At 42.7% G+C, this 16,257-nt stretch overlaps 1 protein-coding gene across 15 annotated transcripts in view; it reads left to right on the top strand.

The window, feature by feature from the left end:
• The window catches only part of RNF220 (ring finger protein 220), a 341,456-nt gene that overhangs the window by 317,334 nt on the left and 7,865 nt on the right, over positions 1-16,257 (top strand). For all 15 annotated transcript variants that reach the window (XM_083619867.1, XM_083619869.1, XM_083619871.1 and 12 more), the window contains 2 exons: positions 8,705-8,813; positions 11,203-11,277. In XM_083619867.1, coding sequence (XP_083475993.1) covers positions 8,705-8,813; positions 11,203-11,277 — 184 coding nt within the window. The remainder of the gene's footprint in view (positions 1-8,704; positions 8,814-11,202; positions 11,278-16,257) is intronic.

Raw genomic sequence — 16,257 nt, 5'->3', positions numbered from 1 at the left:
GCAGAAAGTGGTACCCAAGAGACAGAATGAACAGTATAAAAAAGAAGCTCGGAGCTGCATGAATCACATGTGCTTTCCTTGCATTGTATGATATCTATTCTTATATCCTGGCTCAGAATTCTGCAGAACTCTGCTCCCTTCTAGCACAGCAGTTTAAACCTGGGGGTGAGAACACTTTCCCCAAAAGTGAGTGGGCAGGGCCAGAAGCAAAAGTGGGCAGAGTAATAGCTGTATCTCTTACTTTTGTACAGTAGGCGACATTCCTACTGCATGGAAGTCTGAGGTTTCTATACACACCACAGACACCCCTCTATCCAGGTAAGCAAGCAAGAGCACATTCCACCCAGGCAGAAGTACTCAAGGAGGGTGAGAGCACAGCTGGTAAGGGATGTGGCCTTGGGGAAAACTCCTGAGAGCCGGGTAAATATGCCTGGAGGGCTACATTTGGCCCTTGGGACTGAGGTTCCACCTGATTTAAGCAGGGGTTTGTCCAAACAGGTGAGGATCAGAAACTAAGATTTTATCTTGGCTTGTTTGGGCAAATAATAACAGTTTGGATAAAAAGGAAGTCAAGGCTTCCAAATTGCTGCTTGCAGTCATGCCAGAAAAGGAATGTGGGGAAGGGGGAACTCATAAACCTGAGGCTTGTTCACATACCACTAACCTATGATTTAGTTAATGTTACAGCCAGATTCAGCACTATTGCAGCCCAAGAACAGCTCAAATTAAGGGAGGAAAAGATCAAACTGGTGGAGTCCTGTTCCATTCTGATCTTTTGTGTTGTAGCTGCCCATTCTCTTCCCATTTGAGGATAAATGTGATGAAGCAAAACATGCAGAGTTGTGGTTTTTTTATTGAAGCATTGTAAATTAATATTTTTACCATGTAAATTCACACTGGCTAATGTGGGTGAAACATGTCTCATGTTTCACCCCCCCCAAAAATGTTTGTGTGTCTGTTACTATCACCAAAATTAATGTGGCCTAAGTTTTACTATATTTTGCCCCCCTCCTATTAAAAGGCAGCTTCCTAAGGGCTAGAAGTGTGCTGTTTTTTGCAGAAATCTCAAATTTTCAGGACATTGAAATCTGCACCATTCATCTCTGCCTTGCACATCCAACTATAGCTTGGTATAAGGTGGTTACTGGAGTTTTGCTCAAATCTTCTCCCTTTCAGTGGTTCATATTTGAGAATAATAAGAGCATAAAAGCTAGGGCCTTGAGACCCCACAAGCTTCACCTTAATAGAAAGGCTTTTGTTGATTATCTGGGTGTTGTCTGTTTCCATGCACAACTCTCAACATAGCAATAATACAGCAGCCTGGTGGCAGCCTTCCTTCTTCCTGAGAGGTAGCTGTCAGGAGAGCAAGTTGATGTCTTTTCTGATATGGGTCTTTGTGCAAAAAAATTAAGCCGTTGTGCAGGATTTAGATGCATTTCCTCAAAGTAGTACTTCTCTTGTTGGGAAATTGCATTTCTTCATCATTCAATGAAAATATGCAGTCGTTTTTTCTGCACCGCTAGTGCTTCAAATATAAAATACCCTTGATAATTGCTGATGGTGAACAGCACAAGTCCTTATCCTTCATTCCTGTTATTTTGTGGCCTTTTTTCTTTAGATTTTAATTTACTAGAGAACAAATGTTCCCATCGTGTAGCACTGAAATGCAGAAGTTTATGTAAGAGTTCAATTGTTTTTCAAGGTGATAGACACCAGCAACACTGCCCTTTCCTCCTGCGGTAATGCCTGCCCATTTTATGAACATTTTTACTTACATTTATTCAGTTATTTAGTTCTGTGAATGATTTCAAGTTATTCAATGCATGTCTCTACCCTTCTTTTTTTGTTTTTAAAGTAGGGAAGAACACAATTACAGAGTTCCTATGAAGCAACATGCACACAAAGTGGAACAGGCGCTTCTGGTCACCAGCTGCTTATCAAATTTAGAGTTAGTTGTTTGCCAACTATCTTGTAGATGCATGATTGCCCGGATTATGCATAAGAACTTCAGTGCAAGCTTAGCCTTTCGGTACCCTCCTCCTGAAATAAATTAACAAAAATCCTTCTCGGTGGCTAACAGATCTCCACATCCCTGCTGATTCTTCTCATCGTGCTGACTCGGAAACTTCTTACTGCTTTCATTGATTGTTGGTGCCATCTGTCTGCAGTTTGATGGGGCTAGGCACGTGAGTCCCGGAGGCAGAGAAGGCCGAGTGCCAACTCCCGGACTCACTCTCTGGTTCTGCAGAGACATTTTGGGCTCCATGTCAGTGAAGGGATGGGGGGGCGTGAAAGCAGCATAATGAATTCTTCTGTAAGGAAAATCTTTGGGGAATCGTTACCAGGTCCTAGCTAAATGTAGCTTAGAATGCCTTCTTGTGGCAGTAAGCTTCCCCTCCATGCCACTGTGATAGAGCATGCAAGTGTAAGAAGAATAATTCCTCTGCGGAGTAGAGCAACGCAACATGTTTGCTTTGCATGAAGATTAAATTAGTTAACAGAACTCCAAACTTGGCAAGCAGCTGGTGGCATTAACAAATTGTGCAAGCAAGTATAAAATAGAGGCACTTGTGACGCAGAGGGCCTCTGCTTTGCAGACGCGCACCCTTGCATGCAACTTCTTCCAAATTTTCAGCTTAGAACATGGAAATTAGGCCACAGAACACTACATTATTCATAACTTGGCAACCAGGAGCTAGGGCATGTTGCCAAACTAAGTAACCCACTGAAAGTACAGGTGAACAGCATTCTTAATATATTGTACTACAGGAATGCACAATTATCAAGATGGGAGGACACTCCTCTTGGAGAACAATATATTAGCATCCCTGCCAATTCCTCAATAGAGGCAGCATTCCTGCACAGAATTCCAAGTAAGCCTTTTTCAGAGAGGTTCATCTAAAAAGATACATAACTGAAGACATTTCAGGAAAGCCAGCTCCTTTATTGTAAGAAAATAATTGGGCATTTTGTCATTTCACCTCAATTTGATAATTTAGCTGTTAATCCACTTTCCCCCATTTGAATAAGACTGGAGTAATCCGCACCTATTTTAATTTGTATGTAAGGAGAAATTTTAGTCTTTCTCATTCATACCAGTACGCATTCTCGTTTGTGTTTGCCACTGCCTTCCAGTTTGTTGGTTCTGTTATTCCAGTTAAGTACCAAGAGGGCATGTGTGCACTTGCACCTTGTTTGCTTGTTTTGTGGAAAACAGAGGGATTAAAAGAAAAAAATTAATATATATAAAAGCCTAAGTTGCTGAGTCACCCTAACATGCTGGAAAAGAAATTAAGGCAATTTTAAATTCTCAGCACACACTTTTCAGACTGCTTGTCAGTATAAATGATGTAGAAATGTTTAATGTGCTTTGGTGGTGCAAGTAAAGGAGGAGTAGGTTCTTCTTGGTCTCCAAGTACCTGGTAATGCTGCTGCAGACACACCCTTTGGGGTTGTTGATCACTCCAGAAAAAAGGGGAAATGGAGGTGTCCAGTTAATGGTTAAATCTTGGGATCACTTATGCCACTTATGAGTAGGCAGTGAGGATGTTTTGCTTCACTGAGTGGTCCTGATGAAGATTTGACTTTGATCCCAGATAGAGGGAGGAGAGAAACAACCTGGAGCAGCCCAGCTTTTAAAAATTCTCTCCTCTCCTTTGAAGGGAGACACAAGAGCCCTTGTCACATTTCCCAGAGAGACACCTTAATTACCTATGTGCTTTTGAATACTTTTTGGGAAATACATGACTGCTTGGCTTGGCTTACATGAAATGATTGGGGCAAGTTGCCAATTTCCTTTGCATGGTGCAGTTTTCTGATTTTGTGCAAATCTGAGGGATCAAAATGAAAAACCCAGGCACTTTTCAACACAAATAGTTACAAGCCCAGCCAGTAAAGAAATGAAAGTATTGCGGAGGAAGTAGGGTTGTGCCCCTGTGCACAGTTTTGGAGGTTCTCCTGAACCACCCTCCAGCCATTTTTTTATGGTGGGGGGATGAAGATACTGCACAAGCGGAAGCCCTTCTGTGACAGGGCTCCTTAGGTGGATCCTGCCCTGACTTTTTGTTGCAGCAGACTAACAATATTACTCCTCTGGAAATAGTTTTTACCAATTCTCCACCAGGCATATTTTCTAGCACATTTGTCCTTGTGCATGCATCGTTGTCAACTTTTCCCTTTTTTTCCGAGGAATTCTATTCAGAATTTCCCTTAAAAAGGGGGGAAAGTTGACAGCTATGTGTGCATGTGATTCAGCTGTAGTGACATCTAGTAGTGTGTGTCAGTAGTTTACTAATTATTGCTACTACTACATTAATTTTGTATGCCACTTTCCCACATAGATGTACTGTCCCTTAGTGTTGCATTACAGGTTGACTGACTTTTCTCTCACAGGTTTATGCCCCCACTTATTCTGGAAATGACAATCTATTGTGCATCTCTGCTCAAAAGCAGTTCATCATCTCATAATTTTATTGTGAACAATACTTTCTTTTGGCAGAGGGTTGCTTTGGATGCTTATCTTTTATTTAACATAAAGTTCCAGGAAACAGTCCTGTATCTTAGCATCTATTTCTCGCCGCTAGAAAGAACAAGAGCCTGTGGGTTGTATGAGAAAACCTGAATTTCGTCTGAATTCTCAGACTCCTGAACACCAAAATAAATGACTGTGAAAAGAGTGAAAGGTCCAAGATTTCAGGTGTCGGAAGTAGCCTATGAAGTTTTATTGGTGTTGGATATAATCAGTTCTAAATGTGTTTTACAAGGGACATATAAACAGCAGGGCTATAAAATTTATGGAATGTTATGTACAGTGTGACTATTTATGAAGAGGAAGGAAATTTGTATTCTGTTGAAATAAACCGGAGAGGGGAGATGGGAAGAGAATTTTTTGAAGCAAAACTGGGAAGAAGACTACAACAATGAGACAGTACACACACACACACACACACACACACACACACACTTGTGCTCATATCAGACCCAAATAATAATTAGAGGGGCACTGTGGTCATGGCCCTTTCTGAGTTGCTAGACCTGCAGATTTGTGGAAGTAGCAAAACTTTCCCTTTTGGTTATTTTATGTTTTGTTTTTCTCCCAGTGGCACACCAAGGCAGAATAAGGTAAACAGCCTGTTGCGTCGTCCTTGGGAGTGGGGTGGAGATATTTCATCCTATGATTCTGCTCTAGTGCTTGACATTCCTCATTTGATTCAAGTCCAACTTCTGGTGTGAGACAATTCTCACAGGCTAAAAGTTTGATATATTTAGTTTGATAGGTTTTACATTTCCTTCCTTTCCATTTTGGTGTCTCTCTGTTCTTGGAGTCTTCAGTCTCCCCTCACAAAGCCCTGCCTGTTTCTGCCCTCTCTTTTCCAACTTCTTCTGCCAGAGGCCCAGATTCCCTTCCAGGCAATCTTCCTGGGGTGTGTACAGTAGGCTAATTTCTACACAAACTCTCACAACTATCTCTGTCCTCCATCCAGGCAAGCAAGAGGCATAATCAGAGTTCATGGACGAATTCCAGCCAGCAGGGGTGGTGAGGGCTGTGGCCTAGAGAGGGTTCCCAGGCGGGGGGTTTCCCACCCCTGTAATAAAGGAATAAAACACTTCTGAATATGATAAAAAAAGCTGGCAGCATTACTTTGAATTCATTAACTGGCCATTCCTGTAGTGGTAATGAAGGGATAGTCTCTTTCTGAAGCCAGTTACTTATTCTGCCATGTTAAAGCCTGACTGAACCTTCCATGCTGGAGCAACTATGTGGACTTTGGTGTGCTGGCTGAGCTGGAGTAGAGTTTGTACTTGTTCAGGCTTACTCTATGTCCCCTTCTCAGCTTTGTTAATAAATGTATATTTAACAATGTCTGGAGCATATGAAGTGATAATAACTAAATCAATACCTCCCTCATTGATTGTCCAGGATCCCTCCAGCGTGACGCATGCGGCAATGCAGTAATTTTCCAGCTAACTAACACCCTGATCTACAGCCTCACTATTGATTGACCATTGTATTGGGCAGGCACTGAGTGTTGCTGCTTATGCCTCTATTCTGCCTCCTTCTCTGATTCATTCGTTTATCACTGGACAGGGATGATCATCTGAGAGACTTTCACAAACTGTCCAGCGAGGGGAAGCCCATTAGACTCCTATAAACAAACCATTTCATGTCATTGCCTGCCTCTTCCTGACCAAGGTCTAATTCCTGTTGGTTGGTAGTGTGGTTTGTTATGATTGGAGTTGCTGCCCAACTCACCTGGCTATCAGTTGCTCATTTCTTTAGTGGCTCCCCACTTGTGGAATGCTCTCCACAGGGAGCCTGACCTGGCACCTTCATTACGTATCTTTAGGTGCCAAGCATGAACATTCCTCTTCTTCCAGACCTTTGGCTAATTAAATAATCTACAGCCTTTTAAACTGGGTGGAGGGGTAATTGTTTTTGTTTGTTACTATGGTATGTATTCTTGTGCTTTTATATGGTAAACCACCCTGTTATCCTCGGATGAAGCAGTATACAAGTATCATCATCATCATCACCACCACCATCATCATCATCACCATCACCAAATAACATTGGTTTCAGACATCTTACTTAGATTGCTGGAGGGGTGAGCTGGCCTAAGCTATGTTATAGTATTGTTCCTGCTAGATGTCTTTGCTCTTGATACTTCAATTCATGGTTTAGCCTACCCCATGGGTCGGCAAACTAAGGCCTGTGGGCCAGATCAGGCCCAATTGTCTTCTAAATCCAGCCCGCGGATGGTCCAGGAATCGCTACGTGGGTTGCCAGCGTGTGTTCTTTCCCCCTCTCTCCCTCTCCCTCACATGGTGGCGGTGGCACCTCCTCCCTCCCTCCTGGCTTCTCCCTACCCTGCCTAGAGGAGGAAGGGGTCTGGGCTTTGTTGGTGGTAGCCCCTCTCCGGACCCCTTTCATGTGCCACTCACCTTCCCACCACCACTGCTCACAAGACACAGGAGTCACAGTTGGCTGAACACCCCTCTCGAGCATCCACCATTTAACACAGCCCCTCTCTGGAGTCATTTCGTGTGCCACTCATCATCCCTCGTTCATTTCCCACCCCCCAAAAAAATATAGTCTGGCCCCCCACAAGGTCTGAGGGACAGTGGACCGGCCCCCTGCTGGAAAAGGTTGAGGACCCCTGGCCCACCCTATTCTGGTACTGAGAGCTACATTTGTTAAAGTAGCAAACAGAATGGAACAATTGGTATCTGCAACAAAATGTTGCAGTGTGGAGTGCTCCTGTTCAAGGTTCCAGCTTTCCAGCCATCACACAATTTTCTAGGATACTCCGTTCTGCTTCTCCCATCTTCCCAACACCCCCACCCACTCACACAGTTGGTCAGCCATGCCAGGTGCACTGGTCATACACCATCATCATTGGGTTGTTCTTCCAAGGTTTCCACTTTGTTTCTCAGGTTTACATTTTTCTCCCTCAGCAAACCTTGGGGTTTCCCAAGTCTTCTGATGCCTACCTCTACTTCCATTTTGTCTGCACTTTGAATCCACACATGGACTATGAGTTTTCTGTTAGTATCTAAGATAAGGATCCTGTTTTGCTATAGAGGTTGGTTGGTTTCTCTTGGAGTGTGTGCCCAAGCCTTGCAGTTAGTTCCCACCAGAATGGGTATTTGTACTTCTTAGGCTGTGTACTCATGTAACAGAGTAATCTGTGGTTGCTTGGCTCTCTGTCATAACTTGATTTATAATATTCCCTGGTTGACAGGGCAGTGGCTGTTTTGAGGAGAGAGAAAATGAAATGCTAGACTAAAGAAACATAATTGTTTTGTGTGGCATAAATATCAATTTATCCGGTTTATTTCGTTTCCTTCATTCTAATTGCTATATTTGGGTTTGGATGCTTCTTGATCTCTGCAAGGTTTGCAGTTACTGATATAATATATTGGTTGCTTTTTTATCCATTGTCAAAATGTGGCAGTGATTTTAATGCTAATAGCCAAGTTGCGCAAATTAAATCTTCTTGTTACAGCTACGTCCCTTTAGCTAGAACATTCCAGTGTTCAAGTTTCATGGGGGCATCTGGGATCTGGCTGCTTTCCCTCAGCTTTTTTTCTATTGCATGGGTATGTTGCAGCCGTTGCGCAACACTACACTTTCAGATGTGCCCGTCCCCCTCATTTATGTTAATTTGGCATCATCTTGCTTGGTCCTCTTGGAAAAGGGACCAACACAATTTCAATACAGTGGTACCTCGGGTTACAGACGCTTCAGGTTACAGACTCCGCTAACCCAGAAATAGTACCTTGGGTTAAGAATTTTGCTTCAGGATGAGAAGCGGCAGCAGGAGGCCCCATTAGCTAAAGTGGTACCTCAGGTTAAGAACAGTTTCAGGTTAAGAACGGACCTCCAGAACGAATTAGTTTGTGATCATGCATGCTCTCTCACCTCCTCTGGAAATACTATATGGCATTGATCCACTAGGACCGGGTTCGTGTATTCTGTACCCTGCTCCTTGACCTTTGTTCTTAAACCTGGTGGCTAAAGTTGATTCTCAAGCCTCAGGCAGTCTCTGCTGCTTTGATTCTATTTCTTGAGTTACTTTTACCAGGAACCAACATGCAAGCTGCCATCATGTGGCTTTGCTCTACAACATTTGGCACATATGAAATCAGTGATTTTTTCCCCTCTTAAGAATTCAGCCAGCCCTGACTTTCTCATCTATTTTAGGATTACAGAAGACTCAGCAGTGACAACGTTTGAGGCGCTAAAGGCTCGTGTCCGCGAATTAGAAAGGCAGCTTTCCCGTGGGGACCGCTATAAATGTCTCATTTGCATGGTGAGTAGCTTGCCAGTTGTGGTCATGAATAAGAAAATGACTCTGTACCTCTGCCTGCCCTATAGGAAGGTGGCACAACTGGTGTGGAGAAACTAAAACCTTGTCTTTTGTCCCTCGATTCTGGATGAAAACGGCACAGCTCGGGAATATGTTTCAGAGTGTGCTGCTGTGGTGTGGGCGACATATTGGACCCTGCAGATCTCCGTGTCCATGTTCCTGTCTCCCTGCATATACTGTAGGGTTAGAATACGGCCTATTAGCCAAACTCTTTCAAAGTTGTTGATTGTCTACTACACCCTGATGAGGAGTGCCTTGGCTCTTATGATTCACTTACTAAAGTGCTGAAGCGCCCTCTAGTGGCTTGGTGTCTGTAACTTTTTACATCTCTGGTTGCAGGGATGCTGGTATCTTTCCTTCAAATTGTGTCTCTATTTAAGCCCCTCCAAGCTCCCCTCCCCCCCCCAAAAGGAATAATGGTATCACTTGTCAGGTAGATACTGGTAAGTGTGCATGTTTCTCCTGTTAAATTTTGAATATGATTCCCTTTTCGGCCCTTTTAAAGCAGGGATGGGGAATTGGTAGCCTTCTATATGTTGCAGGACTGCAACCCATATCATCCTAAATTGGCTGGAGATGATGGGACTTGGAGTCCAACACTCCAAAGGTTTGCCACCACTGCTCTAAAGGAGTACTGCTACTGGCACTGTAATTGCATAGTTTTAATATACTTTTGTGTCCCCCACCCCCAATAAAATAAAATAAAATAAATGTCAAAATTACTTGCAGATCATTTGGGATAGAAAGGATATAGATATTTATAAAACTGTATTTTCTTAAAATAAGAAAAATGGAAAACTTGCTCTCCTCCTTTGCAGCAGTGACCTCCAATTCAGCTTACAATATTCGCTGAAGAATGAACATTTCTCCTGTCTATACTATTTATTGGGAAAGGCTTTTCTTCCTGCAACAGCTTATCTTTCCTTCCTCCTCATCCCCCTGCAATATTACATTTATACAGTTGTCACACTATTGCTGCAGGACTAGGGCTCACATCTGCTTAGCATAAATGGGAAGGTTGCTTCCATTACTACAAAAATAAATAAAATAATAACAATTCTTGTACAAGTCCTTAGATTTAATGTTTTAGTTTTCTTTGGTTATGAAAACAACTGAAATAAACTGTGGGTGCTAGGAAAGAAACTCAAACGACAGAGTAACAGAGTGAAGTGCCTCTTTTCTGTTGTGAAAAGAATAATCATACAATAATTAGCTATCATAAGAGATACTTGGCAAGTCTTACTGTAAAATCAGGATATTCAAAATAAGGATTGATGCTGTTTCGGGCAAGCAGCTGTCATAAACCTGTTGATTTTTATTCCATTGTTGTTCCCATTTGTGGAGCAAGAGGTGATTACTATAACAGCTTGTTTTGTTTCCATCTACAAGTAAACATTGTGCTACATTGCAGTTGGATTATTAATAACAATACAGTGGTACCCTCAGTTGCAGACAGGATCCGTTCCGGAGCTCCGGTCGGATCCTGAGGTTTACACAACCGGAGGTGCCTGTTCTGTGCATGCGTGTGGTGCAGTAGAGTGCTTCTGCACATGCGCGTGTGGCGAAACCCAGAAAAATACTTCTGCGTTTGCCCCGTGCGTATTCCAAAAGATACGTAACCAGAGGTGCTCGTAAGTAGAGGTGCCACTGTACTGTTATTATTTCTTACACTTTCTTAGGTGAGGCCTTCTAAAAACAACCTTGAGGCAATTTGCAATATAAAATACAAGCAATATAAAAATATAGAAGAATTAAAACAGAGACCACAGCAACCAACTAGTTGATATAAAATCTGAAAAGTCAAATGACCAGCAGAACGTAACAATATTAACAATCATATGCCTGGGTGAAGAGGAAACTTCCTAGCACCAGAAATATATTAAGTTACTGACAGGCAGACCTTGATGGGTAGAGCAGTCTGTAAACATTCTATTAACACTGAAAATTTCTTTTGTCTGAACTTCTCTTATGGAGGGTACATGGATGAGGGTCTTGGAAGATGACCTCAGGGTTCATTCTGGTATGCCTCTTTCAGAAGAGGCACAACTCTTTGAGGTTATGCTGCTTTCCATTTCATGCCTAGCCCACTGTGTAAGGAGTATGATTACTATTATTATTAATTACCAGCCTAGTAATTAAAGCACAATATTTAAAAAGTTTAATTCTCAGCTGCATGTGAATCTGAAGCTATGCTGTGTGGATCACATGAGAAAATGAAGGTGTACTGGTACAGTATGTCCTCTACATCCTGCCCCAAGAGCTCAGGCTCTAATAGGGGATTTCTCAAAAATTTTGAGTATATGATGAGGCTGTCTCAATTTTCTTTCCACAGGACTCATACACGATGCCCCTGACCTCCATCCAGTGCTGGCACGTGCACTGCGAGGAATGCTGGCTGCGGACTCTGGTGAGGCTATTAGTTTCTTGGGTGGTGATTCATACATTGTTTCTTATCCTCAAGTATTTTCCCATCGCTCTCAGCCTTTTGGCTAAGATCAAGTGTAGTATTTTCCGTAGTTCAAGTTACAGTTGGATTGGAGTCTTCCCCAGGGATTCAGTGAATTTAATTTAATTTAGGGTGTATGGATTCTCCCACCTCCTTCTCTAACACTAGTGGCAGGATCATACACCTTCTTGTTAACTTTGTTGCATGTGATTTGGTTGGAAAGGTACTCGGCCTCATTTCCAACATCACAAGTTGGATGATGTGAAGGGTATCCCAATGAGCTCTGCACATTGGGCAGTATCCCCTTGAGACTCTAGCCCACTGGTTTTCACTTTGCACCCCTGCTTCACCTACCCATCCCTATAGCCTCTCTCAGCCCTTTTGAAGAAGATGCAAGAAACTGCACCACTGAGTGTTGAGTATTTAGGTCATGTACTAGAAAGAAAGCATGCTCCAGGAGTATGACTAAATAACTATGGAGGTGCAGGATTCAGAGGAGATTGCAGACAGTCGTGGAATGGTATCTGTGGCTGTGTTTAAAAACTGCTAGCCATATTGTAAAAGTATAATGTCTCATACAACGTTTCTATCAAACTATTATGACACATGCAGGCTCCTTACCCACCCCGGCATTCATTGTAAAACCAATAGGATTAACAGGCAGGTGCCCTCAGTGCCACTTTCACAGACTCGGGGACACCCCATATTCCTGACAGAAGCCTGCATATGTATTTTGCCACCCAACACCTTTCTGTAATGTTAACTTGGATGGTAAGCTTGGACGGGCTTGGATGGTAAGGTGTCATCAGTTAAATATTGTAGGGGGACCTGGTCTGAGGAACAAATATGCTTCCCTAAAGAGCCCCTCAAGCTGCTGTTTAGCAGTGAACGTTTGCTGTCCTAAAAGCACATCGAAAATAGTAAAAAATAAAATTTATTTGAGGTGCACACAGAATATTACAGCTTCATCAAGTAACTTTCAGCAGGGTACAAAACCCAAACAGAGTTGTAAGCTTTGGGGTGGAATACATCTCTTACTGTCTCGCTTTTGGAAAAAACTTAACTGTCTTTGGAAGTGAAACTGGAAGGAATGTTTTACTACACCTTGATTTAGAAGTTGCTAGGGCTACTGGGACCCAGATGCAGTTAATGGACAGGATCCAGCTTGTGGGCTACCAACTGACTATCCTTGATCTTATTAGCTGACAACAGTTGCTTTCTGAAACTAGGTGTTCAATGGTTTTGTTCCTTTTGTTTAGCAAAGCATATTTGCATGCATACCGCTTAAATTAGATGGAACTTGGTGGCCTTACTGCTGCCGCCTTCCCCATCCCAAAGTTTCAGTCCGAGTGCCTTTTTGTTGTTGTTCATAAGATATGGCTCCCAGTACTTTTCCGAGCACAATTCAAACTGTTGATGCTGACCTTTAAAGCCCTAAATGCTCTCAGCCCAGTATACCTGAAGGAGCGTCTCCACCCCCATCGTTCAGCCCAGACCCTGCGATCCAGCACTGAGGGCCTTCTCATAGTGGCACCCACCCTGTGGAATGCCCTCCCATCAGATGTTAAGGAGATGAGTAATTATATAACATTTAGGAAACATCTGAAAGCAGCCCTGTATAGGGAAGCTTTTTAAGGTTTAATGTTGTGTTATGTTTTTATATATGCTGGAAGCCAGCCAGAGTGGCTGGGGCAAATGGGTGGTGTACAAATTATTATTATTATTATTATTATTATTATTATTATTATTATTATTATTAAATTAATTAATTACTTCTACTACTACAAATAATTCTTGAAGCAAGTTTCCTGCTTGGCAGGGGGTTGGACTCGATGGCCCTTGTGGTCTCTTCCAATTCTATGATTCTATGATTCTAAGTCTTAAAATGCTTGCCTCTCTTTCCAAGGGAAGGTAAAAGGATCACTAAAACTCCAGAGGCAAGGCTAGAGCATGTACCTAACCCCTGGGTAGTATCCATACATTACTGTTCCTGTATATTCCCTTTGTGTGTATCTTGAATGAGACACAGGTAGGTCCACCTGTATCTTCTTTCTTTCTATTTGAGTGCCATGCAAAGCAGTCCTGCTGTTGTTTTTTTACTGCAACAACTATATTTGCAAAAGGGAACAGTGCTGAAAATTGGGATAGCATTGATGGGAGGAACCCGTTCAGAGTGGTGCCCCAACACAGCCTGTGCATGTTCCCTGCACTGACCAAGCACAACGTTCAGAGTTGGGAATTGCGCAGGGGATGTAATTAATAAGCAGCCGCTCATCTGTTCCCCAGCCCTTGCCTTTTCCCTACAGCCCGCAATTTATTAAAGCGGGGCCTTTTGCGAGGCAGGCTCTCACTAAAAAACCTCTCAGCCTATGTTCGCATGTTTCTAATGTAACCATTAAAACGTAGCCCGAAGACAGCAATAAAAACCCTGGAACGCCTTAGTGCTTTTGTGTCTTGATCAAAGTCAATGTGTGTAATCTCGTTAAGACTGCCCTTCCCTCCTCCTCCTCTTTATGAATTTAATGGCACGCGGCAGCTGGGCTGGGTGTTTCATACTCTCTGACCTGCATTGTTCTAATTAAGGTATCTCCTTTTATTTTGGGCACAAAAGAGACGCTTGTGTGTGCCTACTGTGTATGTGTGGTTTTTTAGAGTAGCAAGGAACCTTGGCATAATGGATTTAATAATTGCCACAAGTTACCTTTCTTTGGATGCAAAGCTGGCTTTCTTCCCTCTTGGTGAGGGAGAGTGCCGCGAGTCCTCTGTGTGCAGCACACATGGAAAAATGTGCTCCGTAAAGAGGGCAGCATATTTCTCATGTTGTGCAATAAACAATTTGTTGCAGTTAATGGGAGTTATGGGGCGAGGCTGGCTTGCTGGGCTTCCTGACATGTTTGAACATTTCTGGAGATTTGCCATTCTTCCCCCCGTTAGGGAAAAAGTCAAGCTTTTCCTTCTGTGTCTGTGTTTTATATGACCAGACTAAATGTTTGCTTGGACTTCTTTGTACTGAGGACTAAGTAAGGAAACTGGAAACAAAGTGGGCATGAAATTCTTAAATTTACATAGGGATGAACATATGTCTCTGCCTGAGCCAAAGCATTCTCTATTCACTAACACAGGAATCACTGAAGAGCTGACCTGCAATATTTCCCTTCATTTTTGACTGGCCTCCCAGAAATGACTGTCACGTTCTTCACTCTGGGTGACAGTTTTACCTGCTAATCATTAATATGTCATTTTCAATGCATAAAGTTATTTTCCATCCTTATCCTTTTCATCTCCCCAAGAACAACCATGTTTAGCTGCTTTCCCATTTCCCATCTGGGAACTATAGCTGTAACAGCCCTGATATTGGAAATACAGTTGCTGCATTTGTTGAAAGGAAACAGAGTTTAAAAAGGCAGTGGGAATAAAAGACTACCCACAGCGATGAGAGATTTGGACCCAATTTAATCCTGTTTTCTGGTCAGCTGGAGCAACTGCTTCCAAAGTAAGAAAACAGTGCAGTCTGGGACATAGAGAGTTATTAGGGTGAGGAAACTGAAGCGGGAGAAAAGGATGTTTTCTTTGCCTCTTCCTCTCCATGTATAAAATTAAGTTTGTAGCAGAAATGCTTGTTTGCCTTCAATATAGTGACCCAATTTAGATGTAAGGGAGGTAAACAAAGAGCCCAGGTTTGGACAGCACACTAAACTATAGCTTAGCCCCAAAAAGCATGGCAGCAAGGGAGGGAGGAGCAGAGCAGCTGTAATTTCCTCTCTGAGAGCCTGCAGGTTAATGCTAAACCATGGTTTGACTTAGCATTATGTGCAAACTGAGCCGGTAGCAAAGCTTACCAAGTTGCATTTGAAGATGTACAGGTAGCACTTGTCTCTAGTGCATAGCAGCTGGGGTTCCTGTTGCCTGCATGGCTTCCTGGCAGACCTTGTGGATAATTATCTTCTCCACGTAGAATACTTTTAAGAGAGGGAACATACTTTGGCAAGTAAGATGAAACGATATTAGGCTACACAGACTAAAGTCTGATTCAGAATAAGGCAGCTTTTTAAGTGTATACTGCTCAAATATTCAAAACTCTTTAAAAACATCAAAATGCTGGAACTGCATAGAGCCCAAGCAAATTTATTATTGTTATTTATTAAATTTCTATACTGTCCTTCAGCCAAAGATCACAGGGAGGTTTACAATATAAAACACCAAAACATACCACAATAACAAACAAAAACAATACCCCCATATGCACACAGTTTAAAAGGCCATAGATAGTTTCAGTTAGCCCAAAGATGTGGGAGTAGAGGAATGTCTTGCCTGATGCCTAAATATATGTAACTTATGCATGGATTATATGACTGTATTCATTGATAGATAGATTTGAGTTTTTGTGCAGGATTTTGAATTGTTTTAGCCCAGAGTCCTTCTCCTCTCTGTTGAAGATACATGCATCAAGTGTCTGATATTTGGTATGCAAACCCTAGAAACAATGTAGACCCCTGACTGCAGCATACAATCTAGAGCAAAAGTGAGGAGCCTGTGTCCCTTGGCCTAATCTCATGTGGGTGGGGGAGCCCAGAGGGACAGAAGGAGAATGGGGTGTTGAAGGAAGCAAGCTGAAAGGTAACAATGGAAATGGGAGGTGGGTCCCCTGTAATTGATCAGTACAGAACTATAGTAAGAGTTATCTGCCCCTCTCCTGGCTTGCCTGCTGGGCAGGGAGAAAGTAGGGCGATTTGAAGAAAGGGAGAAGGGATGGCCTGCCCATTCTTGCTTCTGGCCATGCCCACTGCCCAGTATGTGGCTCCTGGGAGATTACCCTTGAGAGATTTCTGCCCTTTACAGAAAAAATAAAAATCTTGATGCAGAAATTGACAAGACATATAGGGGGAAAGTGAAAGAAAAGGAAAGAAGTGTCAGTGAGGATAAGCCAGGGCGTTTAACCTC

Source organism: Podarcis filfolensis, assembly GCF_964270895.1.
Source record: "Podarcis filfolensis genome assembly, chromosome: 6".
Taxonomy (NCBI): domain Eukaryota; kingdom Metazoa; phylum Chordata; class Lepidosauria; order Squamata; family Lacertidae; genus Podarcis; species Podarcis filfolensis.
This window is presented reverse-complemented; position numbering and strand designations above follow the sequence as displayed.